Source organism: Thalassophryne amazonica, chromosome 3 (genome assembly GCF_902500255.1).
Source record: "Thalassophryne amazonica chromosome 3, fThaAma1.1, whole genome shotgun sequence".
Taxonomy (NCBI): domain Eukaryota; kingdom Metazoa; phylum Chordata; class Actinopteri; order Batrachoidiformes; family Batrachoididae; genus Thalassophryne; species Thalassophryne amazonica.
The window spans coordinates 28,963,015-28,988,933 of NC_047105.1; the positions used below are offsets into that span (position 1 = coordinate 28,963,015).

General features: G+C 43.0%; 1 protein-coding gene across 1 annotated transcript in view; it reads left to right on the forward strand.

Moving 5' to 3' along the window:
• Positions 1-340: 340 nt before the first annotated feature.
• Positions 341-25,919, forward strand: part of grip2b (glutamate receptor interacting protein 2b) — a 454,393-nt gene continuing 428,814 nt past the window's right edge. Inside the window, 1 exon segment of the mRNA XM_034165962.1 lies at positions 341-666. Within this exon segment, the coding sequence (XP_034021853.1) occupies positions 510-666 (157 nt within the window). The 5' untranslated portion in view covers positions 341-509.

Consider the following 25,919-nt stretch of genomic DNA (forward strand, 5'->3'; position numbering starts at 1 on the left):
CTGAGTCTTTTTCAAAAATGTTGCATCATTTTTTTCCCCGTCAGTTTGGAGGTTGGGTGGTGAAATGAAGAGACAGAGCATGAGAGAGAGAGAGAGGAGGGGGAAGTGCTGCCTCGCCCGTTCTCTTCTGCTCCCTCAGAGACTCGGTGCTTCACTCATTTGGTTCAATTTAAGCTGAAGAAGAGGAGGGAGAGAGAAAGACACCAGAAGAAAGGAAGGAGTCAGGGAGCGAGGTCTGCGGCGGTCCAAACCTCAGAGATGAAGTGCTGAATCGGACAGGAACAAAAGACCAGAGGTGAAGGGAAAAGAAGAAACCAACACTGAGGAGGAGGAACTGAAGGAGGAAGATTATTGAGAAAGCAAGATTCATAATGTTGGAAGGACAGAAAGCGAGGGAGAAATGATGACTGAGTGAGGAAGGAGTGATTAAAGTTACCAAGAACAAAAGAAGGAGGAAAGCAAGAGAAGAAGATAGAGAGTGAGAAGCAGCAGGTCCAGCATCTGCACAGATGGACAAAGTGGAGCGAGTGATGAAGATGGTGAAGAGGATGTCACCAAGGAAGCGGAGGAGAGAAGGAGGAGGGGGGCGAGCAGGAGGACCGGGACAGCTGGACAGCCCGGACACGCTGTGTGATGATCTCTGCCGCTTCAGCCTGTGCATGAGTGGTGAGGTCCCAGGGTCACGCAAACACTCCATTTCATCGTTATTTGTTTGAAGACCAACTGAGTGATTAAAAAATATCGATTACAGTTTCTTGGAAGTTTAAATCCCTTCAGAGTGCTTTAGGTGAGATGGGACTAGAGCCAAGACCAGTCCATGTTAAAACTGTGTGTCGTCAGATCAGAGCTGTGACCCTGGATGCTCAGGATCACCAGATCTGCTACACGTCCACATTGACGTTTTGGCACACATTTTACACTGAATGGCTTTCGTGACTCAACTCCAGTTCTATATGGAGAAACAGCCACAGCTCCTGGTCTTCCCAAGTGAGCTCCCAGCCCAGAACTAACCAGGATAACGGGATCAGGGTCACATGGAGCGACACAGCTGCTACTCCAAAGCGGTTTAATGGCACTTGAATTCATATCTGATTAACAACTGGAGAGTTAAATGTTGCCACTTATTTCAAATTTAGGCTATGTTTTTCAGCTGGTTTAGAGCTGCTTAGAACCAATTTAACCACCATTTTATATCAGAGTTTATCATATTTAAATCAGAATATCTCTGATTATCAACATTAAATACATTTGAAGACAGTTTACACCTGGTTTAGAGCTTCTTAAAACCAATTCCAAAACAAATGAGATCTTGTTTAAAACCACTTTCACCACATTAATGAAGTTTTTTGAGACATTTTATCAGTGGTTTAGAACCAATTCCAAAACAACTAACCAGTTTAACTTGGTTTAATATAAAGATTAAAGAAAAAAAATTCAACCTCTGGTTTAAAGCTGTTTAAAATCTGTCACAGTAATTGCATCACTGTATAAAGTCAGTGTGCGGAATGTATGTGCATGCACAGCACGTGCACATGCACACTATGAAAATAACAATATAAACCTTGTTTTTTGTACATTATAATTTTGACAACGTTTCTTTTGATGCTGAGTTTTTTCAAATTATTTATTTTGTTATTTGTCTTTGCAGACACCAAATATCCTGCACGGTGTATGTTGTGTGGCACCAGAGGCGTACGTTGTAATTTCTATATCACAATGTTTGCATGTATGTTAGTGAGGTATGTTAAAAATTGCTGAATTTGACTATGGATGGGGCTGTGCCAAGAAGGTCACCCAGGGTAAAACTTGTGCCAAATCCCAATGCAGCTATGTACTGGATCAGCTGTGGAGTCCCTGAACAATTGGGGGCAGCTAAGGGACAAACAACAGCAATGGCCATATGGATGGGAAGAAGTTTAGTTAGGATCGGTCAGAGTTTGAGGTCTAATTTGTGGCCCCATGAAAATATGTAAACTATGAGAAAGCAACATATTTTGTGGAAATTTATTCATTCATTTTCTGCACCTGATTATTCCAATTAATGTCACGTGGGGCTGGAGCCTGTCCCAGCAGGCACCAAGCATGAGGCAGGGTACACGCTGGACAGGATGGGACTCTATCACTGGACTAAAGGTCCAATGAGCTAACGTGGCAAAGCGCCTGCCTCCCGTCCGTGCGCCCAGCATTCATAGCTTCTCCTTCAGTTCTTGATAGATTTTCATTGATAGTTTTGTTTGCTTCATTTAAGCACAGCTCACAGGTCTGTGATGAAAATGATCATATTCACCCATAATGTTTCTTGTCCTTCAGAGTCTGATGGTTTACTTTGATTCATCTAAGCACTGGTCACAATTCTTCCTCACGGAATTTTGAAATTTTGAGGCAAATCCAGCGTGGTGGCTGAGTGGTTTGTGCACTTGTTTCCAGAGCAGAATGCTCCAGGTTCAAGACCACCCTTGCCCATTTTCCATGCAATGTAGGATGGTGTTAGGAAGGACATCTGCTACAAAATATTTGGGCAATTCTACGGTAACGGAATTATAATCTGAGCTAATCTGTCATGGTTAGATGCCGTATGTCCAGATTTTGCTGCTGTTGTAATTCCGTTACCATAGAATTGCCCATTTGCAAAAATCAACCTGCAGATGCACGTAGGATCTGCTGTAGTGACCCAAAGTGGAAAAAGGTAGAAACTGCAAGAGCTTACTTATTGAATTTTGAGGGGAAAAAAAGTTGATGAAGACGCTGGGATTCACTAAAAACACGACATTCTGCCAAACTGCATGGCTACTGAGAAAAAAAATTACCAGATTAAGACACATTCAAAATATTTGCATGTTGTCATAAAGCTTTTTAAAGACCAAAAATATTTACATCCGTAAAAGTGTATTTCCTCAACAGTGTCAATGCTACAAAAATGACTGTTAGAACATTTCCAGCTGTTGGTGAAGAACTTTATTGACAGTCTGTCATCATTTTCTTCAGATGCATAATTGGGGAAATAATCTGGATGAACTGGATTTATTTGTTTGTTTGTGGATAAACTCGTGAGCCAATTGAGTCAAATCATGTTGAAAAAAATCTTTGTCTCTTCTGGAAACCATTTGATTAATATTTGAAGAGGAATCATATGAATATGGAAGGTGTGACATTATTATTTTTTTAGTTTGTGAGCTCTAGCATTGTGTGTTGGCGTGTTGTTGGTGCACAGCATGCACGCTCATAAGCATGCATTTTAAAATTTCCCAGCACATGTGTTTCTTGCATCATCTTTGGGTCGTGATCTTGGTGGTTAGCCTTCGGTCAGGCGACGCCGTGTATGCTAGAACATTTTATGGAAGACTTAATGACCCGACGACTGTGGTGCTGTGATTTATGGAGCGCGTCGTTATGACCCCGAAGCAAACAGCCCGCAGGTTTAACGGTTTGGAGAAAACTCCAGTAGCGGTTCAGACAAAGTTTCATAAGTCGTGACATCTGAACCTGCGACACAATGATCACAAAGATGTGCATTATTCATGTCTGAGCTCTTTGATTTTGCTGCATACATCAACTTTTTCTCTCTTTATTGGCGTATTTTTCATAAACTATTTTGCAGTGCAAATGCACGTGAGACTGACAGAAACTTTGAGTGCTAAGATTATCGGAGACATTTTACTCTGCAGGGACACCGAAGTTTCCACTTTCCTCAACTGTTTATTAGCTGCGTTGCTGTTCGGTTGATTTAATTATTCAGCACTGCTGTTTAATTGGCTGTGAGTGGGTTTGGAGTTGATGCTACACTTCGTTAGGTAGCTCATGTTTTTCAAAGAGGATGAAAGTGTTTTTGCATAGATTCTGCTTTTCTTTCTTAACCTGCTTTGATGGTGAATAATGGGACGAGTGACTTGGGGTGTTAAATACACACGTAAGACAGGAAGTGTGAGCATGCTCCTCTTAAGAGTCCTTCTAGTCACTTGGAGGAAAATGCAGCAGCCAGACTTCAAACAGCATCAGAGAGGCAACCGTGAGACTGCAGGGGGGGTAAGGTCACTTTGAACAGATGCATATCCAGGCAAACATCCCAGCATCCCACCTCAGCACAATGCAGGAACATCTCCTTCTAACTCCGTGCTTTTATCCAACGTATCCTCACTAAGAGATCTGAAACGTTCAGCGCGCCCGAGAGAGCTGCAGTGACAGTTGACTGCTCTCTACTTCCACCATGAAAATCACAGAGGAGATTTATTATCTCCCCAGCACAACAACATCAGCAATCCATCCAGGTGATCACAGTGCCTCAGTGAAGAATTCCACCTCGCTTGATGTCACAACGTGACTTCATGGATTTCGGCGTATGATGCACTTGTTAAGGGGAGGTGAGCTGGTGTCTATGCAGAAAACTGTGGTTCAGTATCTCACTTTGTTCTTCAAATACGCTCATTAACAGATTTTAGTGATCTCTGACTTGACCTTGATCTCTGATTTGATCTTGAGATGACCCATGCTGCATGATCCACTCAGTTTTTCCACCACATTTTCGTCAGATAGGTTGGTAACTATTATTAAATGGAGGCAAAATGTCTGAACTGGCCTTTTGCTCGCCAATAAATATATGATAAGCATCTCAGGGTGGCAGGGAGAGCCAGGCTGGGGTCAGTGAAGGGTTACAGAGTGGTCAACTTTTAAAATTATTCAAATCATATTAAAAATATTAATACCGTAAGCAGAGGTGTCAAATCCCGCTCCAGAAAGTAAAAGTCCAGCCACATATTTGTTCCATTTTCCCAATAAACCAGCTGATTGTAATTAGTTCAGCTGTTCAGGCAGGTGGATGAGCTAATTATTGAGATCACCTGTTTTAGGTGCACAGGTAGAAGCAACACATGGGAGGGTTTTTACTTTCTGAAGCTGGATTTGACACCTCTGACCATAAGATTCCTAAAGGTGTAGGATATCGATGACTGATTGTTATGGAGTTATGGGGTAAAAACAACCAACTTAGTGACAAAGGTCAATTTCAGTTTGTACATTGGTCAAAACCTAAAATTGCTCCAAAAAGCAAATGGATCTGTTGTCAGCTTCTTCAATTTAAAGAAACTGGTTCTAGGCGTCCAGAGGAGGAGTAATGTGGCTGACTGACAGGGGCTTTCTGGTGAACCGTGGAGATGATGTTGAGAAGATCACTGTTGCTGTCGTCCTCTGGGTGCTTATAAACCGAATTCTGATCCAGTTACATTTTGTTCTGCAAATCTGATTGGTTAATCGTGTGAGATTTCAGACTGTATAATACCGGGGTAATGGTGGCAAAATATTTGACCGTTTCACATTTAGATGTATTACTCCACACCCTGACCAGTGTTCTGATGAGATGTCATTCCTGTCGAGAGGACAAGCCCTCCATGCAATACTGTCGGGATGCGGAACTGTCAATTTATGCGACAAGAGGCACAATTCGACAGAACACCGGCTGCGCAAACTGCTAAGCAGATAGCATTGTTAGCTGAGACAGAGAGTCATGTACCGACAACAATACCCAATACCCAATGGCCATATTTTGGCTTCAGGTAAAAATGGCATTCTAAGTGGCAGGAAAGCCCCATGTTACTCGATGGAGGTTATTTACGTATGTTAGAATTAAATCGCTGCTTAACACTGGCAGGCCCAGAGATTTTTGTTTCTGCTGCCTCCCCTTTGCAAAGCATGTTAAGTCCTCTCCATATGCTAACATTTGGAGAGGAATTAACATGCAACTCAAGTTGTTTGTTGCTGTGACCCCACTCTGAACTTCACACGGTTGTATACGCTTCTTTTATTTCTGTTTAGCACTCTTCTGGTTATTAATTGTATCTACTCTGAACGTTATTTAACAACAGTCCTGTTGTGACTCGTTAGCATTCGCTAGCGGCTAGCTTTCGCTAGCTAGGTCGACTCCTCCCCTCTCCGTTGTTATTTTTTATAGCTGTTTCTTTTTTACCCGTTTAATACTTCTGTTCATTTTTCAGTCGAACTGCTCTGAATTTTAAGTAATTATTTTACTCCTGTGTAAAATCTCAGGAGCGGCTAGCATTTTCGCTAGCGGTTAGCTTGCATTAGCTATTTCGGACCCCCGTCATCATTTTTTCATTTCATTTTTTTTACACTCCTGTTAGTTAATTAACTGTTTAGTGTATTTTATAGCTGCTGCTTTTTTACCTGTTTAATACTTCTGTTAGTTTTTCAGTGTAACTGCTGTGAATTTTAATTCATTTATTTGCGTCTGTGTGAGACTTAGGAGTGGTTAGCTTATCCATTATTGGTTAGCTCGTGTTTGCTTGGCTACATTCTTTAATTTCTTAGTGCACAAAGTACACTACTAATTCTACTTTACACCCTCTGTAAATCCTGCGTGATGTTGGAAGATAGGGTGGCTGTCTTAGAGAGTTGTGTCCGTAAGTTAGAGCAGCTTCTTAGCTCAGTGGAGTTAGATGTTACGGGCACTCCAGATGAGGTTAGTGTTGGGCCGGCTAGCGAGCCCATTAGCATCAGCTTAGAAATGCCGGCTGTGGAGGACGGCTTTCGGACTGTGGCTAGGCGGAGGAAGCCCCATAGGGCTTGGTGCCTGGTTGTGGCACCCCGATCACACTCGCCAGTGCGAACTGTGAATCGGTTCTTCCCCTTGGATTTGCCTGATGTGAATTCTCTGAGCCCACAAGTGACTTCCACTCCTGTCTCCAGGCCGAAACACCGGACGTTAGTGATAGGGGATTCTATCACCTGCAAAGTCAGGTTACAGATACCGGCTGATGTTAAATGTATTCCTGGGGCCAGAGCTCCCGACATTGCATCTCATCTTAGGGTGCTAACGCTGCAGAAGGGAAGACAGACGAAGGAACATGACATGAGATATAGTCACATAGTTATTCAGGTTGGCACCAATGATATCAGGATGAAGCACTCAGAGGTCACAAAAATGGACATAGAGAGGACTTGTGACCTTGCCAGAAAGATGTGTCAGCATCGATTAATAGTCTCTGGTCCCCTCCCCTCCCGGGGTACTGATGAGGCGTTTAGCAGGCTGACATCATTAAATAGGTGGCTGGCGCAGTTTTGTAGACAGCAAGGCTTTAGCTTTATTGATAACTGGCCTTCGTTCTGGGGCCGCCGTAGCTTGTTGATGCCGGACGGCCTCTGCCCTACTGGGGAAGGTGCAGCCATCTTGTCTGTGAACACAGATGGAGCTCTACATGGAGGGTAACATTAGGAATCTACAGCAGGCCACGGAGTAGGTGATTAGAGACCCTGCAAGGCTTATGACAAATGTGGGTGTGGAATCCATTAGCTTAGCATGGAATTTAGTGCAGAAAATCCACTATGGTGATAGTGCAGTTTATTTGCCAGGGAGGGAATTTCAACAAGTTGAGACTGTGGCCTGCTTCCATAGTCGGGTCCATAAAAATCATAGAGGGATATGCTTTCCAAACTTAATACCCATTACTATATTGGATGATGTTGAAATTGAGGATGGCCCAATGGTTGTTCCAGCAATACCAAAGATTTCGTGTCTGCTACGTACAACGCGCGTGGAATGTCTCAAACCTAAACCTACTTCTAGGCATCTTATATATGCTACTCTGGAACTACCCCTAAACCCAAACAGTTCAACTGTCAACCCCACTGATGTCCTTAAACTGGGTCTCATTAACATAAGATCACTGTCCTCAAAATCATTGTTGATCAATGATCTAATTATTGATCATCACTTAGATATGATTGGGCTATGTGAAACCTGGCTTAAACCTACAGCTGTCCTCCCCTTAAATGAGGCCTGCCCACCAGCATATACATTTAGTCACGTCCCTCGTGATGCGAAGCAAGGCAGGGGTGTTGCTCTTATTTATAAATCTAGGTTTAGCTTATTAGCTGTTGGGGGTTACAAATATCACTCGTTTGAGCATCTGATTCTCCGCTCTGCTCAGGATATTACACATTGCCAAGGTCAGAAGAATAAAAATCAGTCATATTACTTTGTCACTGTGTATAGGCCTCCTGGCCCATATTCTGAATTCTTTGATGAATTTGGTGCATTCATCTCTAACTTGTCAACTAGTGTAGATAACATTCTGATCATTGGTGACTTTAACATTCATATAAATAAGCCTTCTGATCCCCTCTGCAAATCATTTATGGAAATTATGGATGCATTAGGATTTCGGCAATGCATTCGGGATTCGAGGCACATTAGTGGAAATACCCTGGATCTGGTTCTCGCACGTGGTATTGCTGTCACGAATACTGACATCATGCCTGTTACATCAGTGGTGTCTGATCACTCACTTATTAAGTTTACAGTTTCGCTGCCGTGTTTAGTGGAACAACAACCTTATATATCATTACGGCGATGCATCAACTCCTCAAGTAAGACTGAACTCGAAGCTAGACTGCCTGATGTCTTAGCTTCACATTTGACAAATACCCAGTCAGTAGAAAGACTTGTGGATAGTTTAAACTCAGTGCTCAAAACTACACTCGACCTGATTGCACCACCTGTGTTAAAACCACACTCCCCCAAATCACAGTCACCTTGGTTCAATGATTATCTGCGTGACCTCAAGCATAAAGCAAGAGGTCTAGAACGGAAATGGCGTCGTTCAAAATTAGAAGTATTTCACCTTGCGTGGCGTGATGCTATCTTAGACTATACACATGCATTATTGGCTACAAAGCGGACCTACTACTCTGATTTGATCAACAAAAACAAGCATAACTCAAAGTTCTTGTTCGACACGGTGGCAACACTTATACATGGACAACCACCTGTAGTTCACTCTCTTTTTACAGCACAAGATTTCCTGGATTACTTTGGGAAGAAAATAGAAGACATCAGGTTAAACATATCCCAGCATGCCTTAATCCAGCCACTACACCGTGCTATTACCTAGATTTACAGAATTTGATAGTATCTCACTCGGCATGTTGACAAAACTTGTAATGTCAACAAAAAGCACAACCTGTTTATTTGATCCTATACCAACAAAACTGTTTAAGGACCTGTGGCCCACTCTTGGGCCGACTGTGCTGGAAATTATTAATCTTTCTTTAACTTCTGGATCTGTTCCTAAATGTTTCAAATCTGCAGTGATTAAACCATTACTTAAGAAACCTTATCTTGACCCTAGTGTATTGACAAACTATCGGCTGATATGAAATCTATCATTTTTCTCTAAAATTCTGGAAAAAGTATTGTCATGGCAGCTCGTAGACTATCTTACTGAGAATAATCTCTTTGATCCACTGCAGTCTACTTTTAGAAAATATTGTTCCACAGAGACGGCTCTCACTAAAGTGGTGAATGTGCCTTGGGCACATATTGTGGCATTTTGGGATTACCTTTTTACTGCTATGCAGATGATACTCAGTTATACATGCCGATAACTGCTGGTAATCTCGTTCACATAAAATCCTTAGAAGATTGCCTTGCATCAGTGAGAAGTTGGATGTCTAGAAACTTTCTACTTTTAAACTCTGATAAGACTGCAATGATGGTTCTTGGTCCAGTGAGACATCGGCATCAATTTGACCAGTTAACGCTCAGCCTTGACTCGTGTGTCATACATCACATTGACAAAGTGAGGAACCTTGGGGTAATTTTTGATCCTTCGTTGTCCTTTGGCCTCCACATTAGAAATATTACTAGGACTGCTTTCTTCCACCTGCGAAATATAGCGAAGATTCTGTTGGGTATTTTCTCCTCCAAACATTTTTAAACCTTTAACAAGACAAACAGAGTCAAGAAACACCAGTGAGACAGAAAGTCAAATATTACGCGCGGAGTGCGGCCAGGCTGTACACCAAGGCTACACTAAAGTCTGGCCTGCTTTTCCGCTCTTTTTATTAAGAGACGCCCTCATCACATAAACAAGAAACTTGTCCTAAGGGTGGGGGTAATGACGCAAGACAAGTTTCTTCCCATAACATAAACGCATACGTCAAGTGCAGCTGTAAGGAAGAACACTTCAGGTCAGCACATCTCGTTCGTCTGTTGCAGTTATCAGCTGTTTTGCATCTGCCTGGAACACTAAGCATCACAATCAGTCAAAATTCAACCTTCAGTTCTTTTACTCCCAGTCGTTAGCGGCTACGAAAACAAAGTTATGTTATAACAATAAGTACATCCAGTCCTTCATTCCCAGTTCAGATTGACCCCAGAGTGCTAAAACAAATTTGAATTCTCAGGATTGCATTAAGACAGGTGCAAAACAGCACATCTCCGTTCTCATGAGAAAGAAGACAAAGCTAAAACAAGGTTGAATAACACGTACGTTCTCAGGGTGAAGTGCAAAACAGCACAACACCGTTCTCATGAGAAAGAAGACAAAGCTACAAATGTTTAACAGTGATAACATATATATATATATATATATATATAAAATCCTTAACATTTCCCACCTGTTTATCACCTGTTAAACGTATAGCAGGCATCACCCAGCTTAGTTAGTTAGTTTATTAACTTAGTTTATTCTGTCCACGTTTTTATTAATTGAACACCACCAACAGATGGAAGATTTGAATCCAGCTGCTATTTGATCAACCAGTTTATACTCGTCAGGCACTCCTCTGGGGACTCCTATTGCGTCAATATATGTTGGATTTCCTACTCCTTTCCAATCTCTTTTTACTCTATGTCTGGCTATGCCTTTCTGCCAATCCTCAGGAATAAGAGGCTGCATATGTCGTAACGTCTTCAGGGGTCATGGGTAACAATAATGATATTAATGCACAATAACCTGACACATTTCGTGGCAGTCTATCAAAGATTCTGTTATCACCACACCACCACCATACATCACTCCTACCGACTGGTATAAATGAACCGTTTTTCTGTATTATTCGACTACACCACTTGTCTTATTACTTTTTCAGCTAAAGCTTCATAGGCTAAGAGTGTGTTAACTCATCACGTCAACAGTTCAAGCTTGAACTGGAGTTGTGAGCTTTTCAATATCATCATAATTCTCAGTACAGTCATTACAGTTTTCTCCACTAAGGTCTGACTGTTTCAATGCTTGATATTTTGGCATAGTTTGTTGGAAGGCCAGATTACGCTGTACAAATGTATTTGACACCATTTTCAATAGTAACTGCCAACATGGTCCTGAAGTCAACCAGGACCAGGGATTCCACCGGTTCACGGCTAGGGTGTCTTTATGCATTGCATCACGAAGTTCATTCAGCTCCTCCAATGCGTCCTGCATATCCACTGAATGAATGGAGTCTGGGATGAAAGTACAGCATGTTGTGTTCAGCAGAACACAAACTCCTCCCTGTGAACCAGTAAGCAAGTCTAAAACCATGCGATTTTGCATCACCATGGTACGTAAAGCATCTATTTCAGTGTTTTGAGCTGCTACTATTTTTTTTGTTACATTCATGAACAGACCCAATCAATAATTCAGAGTTTCAATCATTAATGAATTTTTTCCCACTCCTATCCAGGGGAACAATGAATGTGCTATTTTATCTCCTACAGACCACAATTTTTTGGTCCTTTAGTACATCCGAGCCCCACATGTGATTATGTGGTAACACATCTGGGTATATCAATCTCCTCCGTCTGGTGCTGCCATTCTTCTCTGTGGAGGTCTTACCACATATGTATGGTCAGTCACCTGGGTAGGTGCACACACACCACCCCAATTTGGTGGGAGACTCATGTACAGTCTGGAACCATAAAGCCAATAGATGTCATCATACACCGGAGTACCATTTACAGGTGGTAGCAAAACTTACTAACATAAGCACATGATTCATCCGTTCCCCATGGACAGGAGCCTGTATAATTACATCCCCGTCCAATGTGATGAAGATAAGTACCATCCACATATTATGTTTTGGTTAGGCTTAAATTATTTGATAAAACATACGTTTGGGTACACAGACGTTTCTTAATTTTACCTACATTTTTATTCCCTGTCCCGTAAAAGCAAATTGGGAATGGCCGTTGTGATGACAATTTAACGTGATGATATTTTTGCGTTTCCCTTCAGTCTAGTCAATGGAGCAGCACTTGGGCACGCTTGTACGTCCTCTGTTGAAATCCCTATCATATAAGTGGTTGCACTGAGGCAAGTGGTGTTACATCTTATCAGATTTGCTGAGAACTGCTGCCCCCGAAATACAGTTTGATTATGCATCCGTATGATAAGACATTCTGTCACCCTAGCAGGGTACGGTTTAGCCGTCAGAGCTGGGTGTGTTGAGGATATAGGTATTTGCGAACAAACATAATAATTAGTAACGTAATTCCATAGCCAATAAATGAACATATCTGTACCACATATTAGTATGGTATATATGAGGGTGTCCATCTGTCTCGTTCACATTATGAATAAACCTCTTCTGATGTTGCTTGCGTTGTTCTCTGGCTCGGTCCACAGTGAGCTGCAATTCTTGGGTCAACCACCAGGCCAGGAATCCGAGGAGCACGAAACACACTAAGATCACAACACAACCGGCTGCCCTACCAACAGTCCGGCAGCGGCGGCGCTGAGCACGCCGCTCCGGGGTCTGCTGTAGTTCAGTCATGATTGCTAGGATACAGTGTTGTTAACCACCTCACCTAATAGTGCAAGGATCTCCCTGCTTCACTGGCATTGAGACAATCTATTGCTAATTAAATAGACTCCCTTTGTAGCCAGACTTCCCCTTACACTGTGGAGGCCGCCAACACACGCTGTATCTTACAGTGATGTATCCACGTTGATCTCTCCGCTATCTTTACTGCAGTTGGTGTTGTTAACAGCACTCGGTATAGACCTTCCCAACGAGGACTGGACCAGTTCTTCCTCTTAATCACTCTGATGAACACCCAGTCTCCTGGCTAGACTACTGGAAGGCCGTCCTGTGGAAGATCAAAATTATTCGGCAGTAAATGTGTTTAAGTTATCTCTTTCTGTGTTAATGTCTTTTTCATAAAATTTGCTAATGTTTGTTCCTCATCTGCTGTTTTAGTATCCATGTCAAAATTGGTAGACGATATGGTCGTCCATAAAGTATCTCAAATGGTGTTAACCCTGATGGTGTTGGTGTTATTCTCATATACAATTTTACTAGGTCCAACATTCAATCCAGGTTCGTTTTGTCTCTTCTATACATTTCCTTAATCTTATTTTTATTGTGCCCTTTGTCCTTTCCACTAATCCGGCACTGTGTGGATGATAAGCGCAATGAGTTTTGAGATTGACCTGTAGCGCTTCTCCTACGTATTGCACTATTGTATTAACAAAATGCGCTCCATTATCTGAATAGACTGTTTCTGGTATTCCAAATCATGGAATGATGTCTTTGCACAATGCCTTAGCCACTGTAAGTGCATCTGCATGTTTTGTAGGGAACAATTCTACCCATTTTGAGAAGGCATCAATTATGACTAAACAAAATTCCTTCCCTTCATGTTTACTCAGCTGTATATAATCCATATGAATCACTTGAAAGGGATATTGTGGTGTTGGAAATTTACCTCTTTGGGGTCTCAAATTGCCTTGTGAGTTGTGTTTTGCACATGTCATGCATGCTCTACAATGCTGTTTTGCATATGCATCGAACCCATAAAGACAAAAAATAGATTGCAATTGCGATATCATACCCCCTGATGAGACATGCGTCACGCCATGGCTCATAATAGCTGCCCATTTAAACATATTTTTTTTTGGCAATATGGGTTTCTTTTGTGGTCATATCCGGAGGGGTGTCATATAGGAGAAAAATAGAAAGAGCTGTTGCCGCCTTTGCGGTTTTGTCAGCAACGTCATTTCCTTTTGAAACACTGTCAGAGCCTTTGGTGTGAGCCGCACATTTGCATATAGCAATTTGGTTAGGCAATTTCACAGCGTACTGAAAGCGTACTGGCTGTCTGTATAAATTGATACAGCCGTACCTTTAAACAGATAGCAAGCTGCAGTTAAAGCAACTAATTCAGCTGCTTGTGCTGAAAATGAGGATGGCAATGAAGCAGAATCCAATACTTCTGAATTTGTGACAACAGCATATCCAGATTGTGTTTGTCCATAAGCGTTTTTAGTGGAAGAACCATCCACATACACAATTGTACTGTTTGGGATGGGTGTGTCCTGGAGGTCTGGACGTGCTTTCGTACAGACCGTAGCTACATCAAGACAATTGTGCGGCTCACCATCCTCAGGTAAGGGTATCAATGTGGATGGATTCAATGTTGTACATCGCTCTACCGTAAGATGTGGTTGTGATAATAGCAAGGACATACACGAAAGATGTCTTGCTGGGGACAAAAGGCTCATGTTTGTCTGCAACAGAAGTGCAGAGACTGCATGTGGAACTTTCAGTGTCAACTGATGGAATAGAACAACATTACTGCTACTTTGAACAGCCATAGAGGCTGCAACAACAGCCTGTACACATGGTGGTAGAGCACTTGCTACTGCATCCAATTTAGATGAGTAGTAGGCAACTGGCCTCAATTTTGAGCCATACACTTGAACCAAAACACTAGTCATGAACTTATTCTTACAATCAACTGTTTGAATGAATGGTTTACTATAATCTGGTAGTGCCAAAACTGTGGATGACACTGTTTGTTTTACTGTTACAAAGCTTCCTCAGCATCTTTGTTCCATTCCAACACGGTTGACATTGAAATATCATCCTTGTACATCAAATCAGAAAGTGGACTAGTCAATTCTGCATAGCAGGGAATCCATGCCCTGCAGTAATTAGTCAGTCCAAAAAATGACATCATCTGCTTTTTGGTTTGTGGTTTTGGAGCGTGCAAAATTGCTTCCTTCCTGTCAGACAGGATTGTGCGCCCTGTGGCTGATAATTCATGTCCTAAATATTTTACTTTATCCCTACACAACTGAACTTTGTTTTTACTCACTTTGTGGCCATTATCAAATAAGAAACATAATAATGCTACTGTGTCAGTTATGCAGTTTTCTCGTGTGTCAGAGGCAATCAAATGTCATCAACATACACTAATAGTTGGCTATCTGCCGGTGGAACGAAATTAGCTAAACATGCTGACATGACTTGAGAATAAATAGTTGGGCTCTCTGCGTAACCCTGTGGTAATCTGGTGAATGTATATCGTTGTCCTTTAAAGGTAAAAGCAAACCAGAATTGACTATCTGGGTGTACTGGTACGGAAAAAAAAAAATGCATTACTGATATCTATTACAGAAAAACAACTAGAATTTAATCTCAATGAGCTTAACAGTGTGTGCGGATCTGGTACACATGGAGCTCTTTTTACTACAGCAGCATTTACTGCCTGCAGATCTTGAATCATTCTCCATCCCACTGAGGGCGGAGCCTTTTTTTACAGGAAATATGGGTGTGTTACATGGTGAATCTGGACATGGCACTATTACTCCTGCTGTTAATAAATTCTCTATTACTGGCCTGATTCCTTCAATTGCATCAGGTTTCAATGGATACTGTCTTACACATGGTCTGTATTCTGTTTTTGGTCTTATAACTACAGGTTGTGCATTTTTTTATCAGTCCTACGTCTGAAGGACCTGTTGTCCACAATCCTGATGGTACAGAAGAGAGAAGATCGTCCTCTTCAGGACTCAACTGAAACACTCAGGATTGTGAAGTGGACACATCAATCTGTGTTCCAGCTGTCAGCACCAATGAGACATTAACTGGCACTTTATACAATTTAGTTGATGGACTGAACTCCGTTCGTGGTCCAACTCTGCTCCAATCAGTGGCTGACAAAGCTGTTATGACTGTCAGTCCCAATTCTTGCCATTCTGTCAAATATGGTTTACAAAGTGACACATGTAATGGCATACCTGTGAATCTCAATTTTAAAACATCTTCAGTGGCACCTGTTACTGTTATGACAGCTGTTGAGTTGCCATCATGAATCAAATCGGTCATTATCAGCTTCACAGGTGAAATATTTTTCAATTTGTTTTCATACACTGGTGTTCCTGGCAATATGCCACTATGGACTCTAAATACACTCAAATCTGCATCTAAACTCTATCCATGGTTCTCCTTCTTTCTGAGTTGTCCTGGTAATTTCAGTATAATTTATCTTTGGTCCTAACACTCCTTTTGCACGTGTAATCGTAGCTTCCACTCTTGTTTTCAAGACTAGATCATCATGTGTCAGTGGTACGCCTTGTTGATCTGCAGGATTCCAGTCTCCACGTACCTGACTCCATTTAGGGCCACATGCTTTCATCCACACCTGTTGGACTTCAGGTCCATTAAGGTGGTAAGATGTTCTAATGTTTTCTATATCCTGCATAAATCCCTCAATGTCGACATGTGGCGATGGTATCATGTCGACTGCTGCTTTGATATCATCAGCATTCCATGTCCGATAAACGAGCATGGTTGGTAGCTGTCCTGCTGTTTCTGCACGAGGATTTGGTACTTCTATCATAGGATAGGCACCTCCCTGATCACTATGTTCCACCATGGGAGGGGCTGTAGGCACTTTTGCTTGACTGCGTGTTTGTGGTTTTTCTGGTTTTTCTCTTTTTACCTTAGGTTTTACTGCCAAATCATACTGTGGTGGCAATACATCGTCATCCTCTGGTAGAGGAGATAAAGGTCTCTTTGCCACCGACGGTCCAGCCGGCGGTGGTTGTTGAGGCTGTTCTGGTTCTCTGTGCTGAATTATCACATCTTCTTCTGCCTTACCTACAGCTTTCTTTTTTCTTGCTTTCTCTAATCGTCGCTTCTCTGCTCCCTTCTGTCTGTTCTCTGCTTCTTCCTCCCAAAATGCCACTAAATCTGCCCCTACTTTCTGCATCTTTTTCTCATCACCTTTATGTTGCTGTTCTAACTCCTTCTTCAGCTTCTGTATACTGATCAGGTTCAGTCGTCCGTCAAAGTCATGTTTATTAATCCAGGTCTCCAATTTTTTGTTGTTTTTGGATTTTTTGCTTCCATAAATTTCCAGTCGTCAGTTGATAAATTTTCCTTATTTATAGACGTCTTACCCCCCATTTTTATTATCCCTTGTTATAATTTGGACTTCAGACGGGGGCACACCTAGGGTGTTCTAAATCTGAAGTTTTCACACTTTCTTTGGACGTGACAATTAATTTGCCGTCGTGTGGTTGATTCCTTTCACCTCCCCGTAGGAAGCGGAATCACTTGCCTCTGCTTCCACACGCACGGTTGTCACTAACGTTGTCCAAAGTATTACACACACACAGTTTTCACACAGTTATTTACACTTGCGCAAAACACTATTTACACATAGAAACACTCCTAATAATCGTACGCGTATTCTTATGCCAGGGGAGCTCACCCTCCTGTGAAATTTAACTAATGTCCTGCATTAGGGGACTCCGCCGTCCCTGCCAAATTTAACTACTTTTTACAGTGCACGTATTTCTACCCGGGATTTCCTTTACGTATTAAAACAGAGGAGTCCGTATCCTCCTTCCGGAATTTAACTACTTGCGTCCCTCGCAACCGTAGAGGAGTCCGCCCTCCTTACAGAGTTTAACTGCTTTGCATTAACAGACGATTCTGTATCATCGCTTACGGAGTTTAACTGTTTTATGTGATCACTTTTATCCCCTACCGGTACGCGTATATAAACAGAGGAGTCCGTATCCTCCTTCCGGAATTTAACTACTTGCGTCCCTCGCAACCGTAGAGGAGTCCGCCCTCCTTACAGAGTTTAACTGCTTTGCATTAACAGACGATTCTGTATCATCGCTTACGGAGTTTAACTGTTTTATGTGATCACTTTTATCCCCTACCGGTACGCGTATATAAACAGAGGAGTCCGTATCCTCCTTCCGGAATTTAACTACTTGCGTCCCTCGCAACCGTAGAGGAGTCCGCCCTCCTTACAGAGTTTAACTGCTTTGCATTAACAGACGATTCTGTATCATCGCTTGCGGAATTTAACTGTTTATGTGATCTGATCACCACTCACTCAGTACTATTTACAAAGAAATTCTACTCACTGACTCGACTTCCTGTCTGTCTTCTTCGGGAAAATCTCGTCAACCAGACGATGCCAACGGTGGTCGACAATTGCAGACACGATCAATCGATCAGACCTTGGCCAAGGATTTACGTCTGGACTTGACGACCTCCGCTGGACACCTCCGGTATTGTTGAGATCCCGGACGTAGCCCCCAGTCAATGTTGGGTATTTTCTCCTCCAAACATTTTTAAACCTTTAACAAGACAAACAGAGTCAAGAAACACCAGTGAGACAGAAAGTCAAATATTACGCGCGGAGTGCGGCCAGGCTGTACACCAAGGCTACACTAAAGTCTGGCCTGCTTTTCCGCTCTTTTTATTAAGAGACGCCCTCATCACATAAACAAGAAACTTGTCCTAAGGGTGGGGGTAATGACGCAAGACAAGTTTCTTCCCATAACATAAACGCATACGTCAAGTGCAGCTGTAAGGAAGAACACTTCAGGTCAGCACATCTCGTTCGTCTGTTGCAGTTATCAGCTGTTTTGCATCTGCCTGGAACACTAAGCATCACAATCAGTCAAAATTCAACCTTCAGTTCTTTTACTCCCAGTCGTTAGCGGCTACGAAAACAAAGTTATGTTATAACAATAAGTACATCCAGTCCTTCATTCCCAGTTCAGATTGACCCCAGAGTGCTAAAACAAAATTGAATTCTCAGGATTGCATTAAGACAGGTGCAAAACAGCACATCTCCGTTCTCATGAGAAAGAAGACAAAGCTAAAACAAGGTTGAATAACACGTACGTTCTCAGGGTGAAGTGCAAAACAGCACAACACCGTTCTCATGAGAAAGAAGACAAAGCTACAAATGTTTAACAGTGATAACATATATATATATATATATATAAAATCCTTAACAGATTCGTCCCATCCTGTCTATGGCTGATACTGAGACCCTGATCCATGCATTTATCTCTTCTAGATTGGACTACTGCAATGTTCTATTTTCTGGTTTACCGCAGTCTAGCATTAGGGCTCTCCAATTGGTTCGAAATGCTGCAGCCAAACTTTTGACATGAAGTAGAAAGTATGACCACATTACACCCATTTTGGCATCCCTTCACTGGCTTCCTGTCCCAGTGAGATCAGATTTTAAGGTTCTGCTACTAACCTATAAAATTATTCATGGACTGGCACTTCCCTACCTAGCTGACCTAATTAAACCTTACGTACCGGCCCGGGCTTTACGTTCTCAGGGTGCAGGACTACTTTGTGTCCCTAAGGTGAATAACAAGTCTGCGGGTCACAGAGCTTTCTCTTATCGTGCCCCTGTTCTGTGGAATGATCTCCCTGCGTCAATAAAACAGTCAGATTCTGTGGAGATTTTCAAGTCCAGACTTAAGACACACTTATTTTCCCTTTCATATGGCTAGCATATGAAAGGGAAAGGGTTTTGTTTTACGCTTTTTACTCTTTTAATTCATTTATTAGTAATTGGAGCAGGCTGCGGCTTCAACTTTACCTAAATTCTGGGTCTTTTATTGAAGTTTAGGGCTAGTGGCCGGCGATCACCTTAGTATTTCTCTGTTTTTCTTGTTGTTTAATGCTGGCAAATTATCCAGTATTTTTTGTCTTTCTGATGCCTGATTCTGTTTTTTCTCTCTGTTTAAGGTGCAGCTCCATCCAGAGATGGGAGTTGTATTCGTGTTGGCGATCCTCCTGTCCTGTGCACCAATAGCATTTCTTGTATATCTTATGAGTCTTCAGAGGTATAGGTAAGTGACAGTTCTTTAGACTCTGGTTCTGTTTCACCAGGCTCAAGATCTACCTCCACAGGTAAAGAAGCTTCGGATTCTGCAGCGGACTCCCCATCGGCAGATAAGTGATCCTTATCAGGTTCAGTAACAGAATTTACAGGGCTCTCTGAGGTCTCAGGTGAATCAGCAGATGGAAAAACAGGTTCAGCAGCATGCAAGGTCTCAAATTGGAAAGTTGTTGGCTGGATTCGGACTCGCAGAGGACTCCATCCATCCTCCTCCCCATCCAGATCGACAATGTCCTCGACACCGGTTGGCCTCTGGCTCCTTGTACAAGGATGGCAAGATTGTGTAGCCGGCAACAGTTCTGGATCGGCACTTGCTGGAAGGAAGGGACAGGGAAGCAGTAGGTCTCGGTGTAATGTACGACTTGGTCCATCTGGGCTGTCCTCAGGCCGTACCGTGTACACTGGTAGGTCACCAGCATATTTCACAATGACATACACACCTTTCTCCCATTTATCTTCAACTTGTGCTTCCCACGATGTCTGACATTGCGCACCAAAACTCTATCTCCCTCCTCCAGACTTGATGGAATGACTCGTTGATCGAACCAAGCTTTATTCCTTTCCCCAACCTTTGCACATTATTCATAGCAAGCTGAAAACTCTCTTGCAGTCTGGACCGCAATTTCTTCACATACTGGAAGTGCGAAATAGACTGGTCCTCTCGGTGAAAACAAGGATGTCTTTTGTATTACTCTGATCAGGCTCGAGTGACAAATAGTCCATGCAGAGTAAATCCAGAGGACGGGTAGTTGTGATATTCACAAGGGGTGCAGATCACTCTGGGAGTGCTTTACGTCTCACACAACGATCATAGGTTTTGACTTTTATCTCTACATCTGCTGCCATGTGGGGCCAAAAGAACCGGGAATGCACGAGGTCTAAGGTCCGCTCAATGCCCATATGGCCCATATCATCATGCAGGCTTTTAAGGACAGTTGACCGCCGCTCCTCAGGTAATACCAGCTGGAATGAGACGTGCTCTCCATCCTGCCTCCTTTGATACAACATATCCTCTTGTAACTCAAGACGATTCAGCTGCCTGAACAACAATACAAGGTCCAGGAGTTCCTGCCTTGCCCTTAGGGGAACTTTCTCTCCAGTCTCCATCTGGTAAATGACCTCTCAGATGACTGGATCAGCGCGCTGCATTTCCTTAAGGTCCAAATGTGACAGGAAAGGAATAACTGGCAGTCCATGCTGGTCTTCACTGCTGTAACAGTCTGGTATGGCTTTTGGTGACATACTCAGAGCCTCAGCCAAGGTAATGGAATTCAAATAGACAGGCTGACTGGTAACAAGGCTGCGGCGGCAGATGGCAGACACAGTGTCAAGATCAAGCTCTTGGACTTCGTCAGATTCCATGTCATGTTCTTGTTTGAATTTGTGGATCAGATCTTGGTCTCTCTGTATGGACAAGTCAGCAAGATGGGGGTGAGGTAGGCGGGATAAAGCATCTGCGTCAAGGTTCTGTTTACCCACTCAATATTGCAACTTAAAAGTGTAGGTGGACAGGGCAGCTAACCATCTATGGCTGGCGGCATCTGACTTTGCAGATGTTAAAAGGTAAGTGTGCGGATTGTTGTCTGTCACTACCACAAAGTTAGCCCCAGAAAGATAGTCGTGGAACTTTTCACACACACTCCACTTTAGTGCAAGGAATTCTAATTTGTGAGCAGGATACCTCGACTCACTTGCAGATAGACCGCAGCTGGCATAAGCAGTTACCCTCATCTGTCCATCCTGCTCCTGGGTCAAAGCTGCGCCGAGCCCAATTGTGCTAGCATCGGTGTGTAGAAGGTACGGCAATTTCGGGTCTGCGAAGCCAAGGAAAGGTGAAGTGGTTAGTTTGTCAATGAGTGTTTCAAAAGCCAGCTGGCAACTAGGTGTCCATCTCTCCCCAAATGGCTGTTTTATGTCCTGGAACTTAATTGGACTGGTCTTCTTCTGAGACTTGGAGGTAGGCCCATAGCCACGTGTCAAGTCATTAAGGGGCTTGGTGATGGTCGAGTAACCCTTTATAAACCTCCGATAGTAGCCAGCAAATCCTAAGAATGATTTCAATTCCTTTAAAGCTCTCGGAATTGGCCAGGATTTTAAAGCACAGATTTTATCTGCATCAGGTTCGACCCCTCTCTCTGTCATAATGTGTCCCAGATACTTAACGGATGCCTGAAATAATTTACATTTCTCTGGAGAGAGCTTCAATTCATATTCCTTCAAGTGACAGAACACCCACAATAGTCTTCGCTCATGTTCTTCAAATGTATCCGAAAACACAATAAGATCATCAAGAAAGACCAGCACTTCTTTTAAATGGAGGTCCCCCATCCTCCATTAATTTCTGAAATGTCGATGGGGTGTTTGTTACCCCTTGAGGCATGCAGTTAAATTCCCAGAATCCAATGGGCGTCATAAAGGCTGTTTCTGCTTTGTTGGCTTCATTCATTTCAATTTGGTAGTACCCAGATTTTAGATCAAGTACACTGAACCATTTGGAACCGGTCAATGCTGAAAGTGACTCCTCCAGATTGGGCAAAGGATAGGCGTCTTTAATTCTCTGATGGTTCAACTTATAGTAATCAATGCACAGACGTATGTCTCCATTCTTTTTCTTGACTATGACAATAGGTGATGAAAAGGGTGACTCAGATTCATGAATGACACCACCCTCCAATAGGTCCCTTAGATGTTGTCAGACAGCCTCAATGTCTTGAGGATGGATAGGTCTGGCTCTCTGTTTGAATGGAGTTTCGTCGCTCAGTTTAATGTGATGTTTCACCTTGTTAGTGCATCCAAAATCCATATCGTTAAACAAAAAGACTTCAGGAATCTGACTGGGTTTCTCCGTGATCCTTGCCTTCCACTCAGGAGGAATGGGCGAGTCACCAAAATTCAGTGTCAGAGCATTACCAGAATTTAATGAACAGGATTTCACACTGTGCGAAAAGACCTGCGGTGACACTGCAAGTTCTGCAATGATGGAGAGGGGTTGAACTGTCACATCTTGGTCTGACTCATTACTGAGAAGGACAGGTATCTTCTTGTGGGGTTGGCTTGGGAGCATAATTAAAGAGTTCTTAACTCACAGCCCACCTGGCAGTGGTGATGCTGGATGCTCCACAAGCGCCCACTGGCCAGAAGTTGGCATGTTGGGATGCAACAACCCATCAACGACTGTAGTACAGCCAGCAGGGATGAGGATTGGAGTCTTGCTGGCTGATCTCACAACTTCCTGGGTGCCTTGCTGTTGCTGGCGCAGTTGCAGTAATTTGAGGACTGCCCTGTAGCCATTGGCAATTGGCAGAAAATTGGAGTGCTCACTCCCCATGTACTGGCTATACAGCGCCTCCAGGGTGTTCATGCCAATCAACACTGGGAACTGCTTGGTTTAGATGTCAGGGACGACAAGCACCAGTGTTGCAACGTCAAAATCAGCTCCCATAACCTCCTTTGGAAATGTGACCATCATCTCTACATATCCAAGGTAAGGGACAGCTTGCCCTGCAGCTCCTTCAACTTGCAGTAAGTCGTTAAGAGATTTCAATGGTTGGGTTGCATAGTGCTGATTGTAAAATGATACTGGAATTGTGGTTACTTGCGATCCTGTGTCCAAAAGACAACTGCATTCCTCACCAGCAAGTTTAACATTTGCAGTGAAGCGAGGTCCAACCAAGCCTTTGAGTAATCTGGATGGAACAGTGGATGTAGTCTGAGTTACTTCTTGACATGTGACACAATTCTTGTTGGGACAATGTGGGTCCGCAACAGTTCCAGTTTGTCCCACAACTGGAACTGCTTCTAGTTTAAATTACTTCTGGAAGTGTTTGATTTCTGCCATTTTTGTTATTTTTCTGCAAACTGTTTCTTCTTGGCAGAAACAAGTGCAGAGTTTGGGGGGTTATTACAGTTAGGCTTGATATGGCCATCTTCACCACACCGATAGCAGTAGCCTGGCTTGGGAACAGAGGACGGGTTCTTTGATGGCTTGCTCGCCCTCTGCCCCTCACCCAACTTACTGCCAGGTGTGAGCTTAAGAGCAGCAGACTGACTGGAGCTTGCCTGGGCAGCAGTTAATGTTGCTAGCTGCTTTTGAATTTCGGCCATCTGTTGAGCTAGTTGCTGCGTAACATTGATGAAAGCAGTAATCTCCCCTTTCTCTGCACTGCTGGTGTGGACATATTGTGCATGGGCTGCAACTCTAGGGCGTGAGGAGCCGAGATGTTGTTTTGTTGTTGTTGTGCTTTCGTTGCTTAAGTTGTAATTCTGTGTTGAGTGAATTATCACAACAGCCACAGCAAAATTGGGTCAATAGCTGTCGATCAAAGTCCTTATTTGCAACTCCACCTCGCTTCACAATCTGGTTTAACACCATCTGCAGATGTTGGAAATAGTTTGATGGTTTCTTTCCAGCATCCTGGAATGTATCCATAAATTTAACGTATAGCTCATCGCCATCCTGTACCGTGCCGTACGCTGAGTCAAGAGTCTGAAGATACAATGCTGGCGGTGCGTCAGGCTTTAGGTGTTTCACCACATCAGCGGCAGGCGGTAACAAGCTATTGAAGATCTTTCGTGAGCGCTGCAGATCGGACACAGCAGGACCTTTCATTAGCAGCTCTACTCCGGAACACCAGGCATCGTAGTCAGACTCTGTGTGTGGTCTGGGCATTCTCTCGGAGAAGGCTCTCAGATGCTGTACTGACAGGTTGACGGCCCCATCATCATTCTTACCAATATGTTCAACAATGTAACGCTGCACTTCTGGTGGATTTAAATTACCATTCAACAGGACTGGAAGAGAGGATCTTCTGGCATGTTGGGCAATGGAGTTCGGCTGAATGACTGGCGGCGTCTCAATCAGATGAGCTGTAGCGTTGAGATCAGCAGTCAACTCTTCATTGTCTTCCGGCAGAGGCTTTTCCACTGGAGCAGTGGGGTGGAGCTCGGTAACTGTCCGACCAAGCAGAGACATCACCCCCTTTAAAACAACTGCAAAATCTTGCCCAGTCAATTTAGCAACATTCTGTAACTCGGACAAGTAATTTTCAGTGTTGGTTTTCCCCACTTCATCCGCGCAAACCGTAGACAAGTCTAGAATATCATATGTAACTTTCACATTTGCACAAGCAAATGTATACGGGAAAAGCGGACGCAAGGCAACCATTGCAGCGCCGGACCCCAAATTCAACTACGACTGCACCACAAAAAGTGGATTTAGGTTCATTGATGTGTTCAGATTTAGAAATTGACCCGGACCATCCTAAAAACTCAATAACTTCTTCATCTGTTTCGGTTTTAGTTGCGTTCTGTATTAAAACTGCATTAGGGATTTTAATGCCACGTTTCTCGAATGTATCCATGTTTCTCACCATAAAAAAAAAATATGTATATCACACAAGAAAAAATATGTTCAGTTTTTTTTCCTCCACTGCTGGCTGGCTTGCCACATTTTGTAAACCATGGGGTGTTACTCAGAAATAGCACAGTTTCAGTACTAATAAATCTAATTGATAATCGAGATCAGAAGAACTAAGAACGGCTCTAGGAGAGGAGAACAAAAAACTGAACCACGAATTATCTTTTGGTGTGAGTGGTACCATATATTGTGAAGGACAAACAATTTAACATACAACACATATGCGAATGGCCATTCCATAAACACCATAAAAATAGTAAAGTCACGAGTAGTCACAATTCAACAGTTCACAGTCCAAATGTAAGAATTCAACAACAAAAAATCCAGCGCGATATCTTGCGACCGCAAGTTCCAGTCAATGTGTTTCAATTTTGCACAAAGGCACCACAGTTCAACGGCCTCACGCGAACCAGAAGGAGAAGTGGTCCAAATATTGGGCAAAGTTTTAGTCCAACAAAGATGTGTATATTTGGGCCGTGATTAAGAGTTGCAGAGGGGCAAACAAAAAGAAGGAAAAGGCGGCTGCACAATGGCACCTCCTACCAGACCAAGGCAGGAGATTCAGTTCACTTAAATTCAGGGAGATCTTCTGGAAGTCCCAGACAGCTGTTTAGGCTCATTAGCTCGCCATTAAACCTGGCTGATTCCATAGATTGTCAACATTCTACGGGCAGTTGTTTCAGATCGACGGCAATGATAGAAAGCTCCTGCAGCCTACCCGCAATGCACGCACCCCTCACGCTCCTAACAGAAGCAAGTCACTTTCATCTC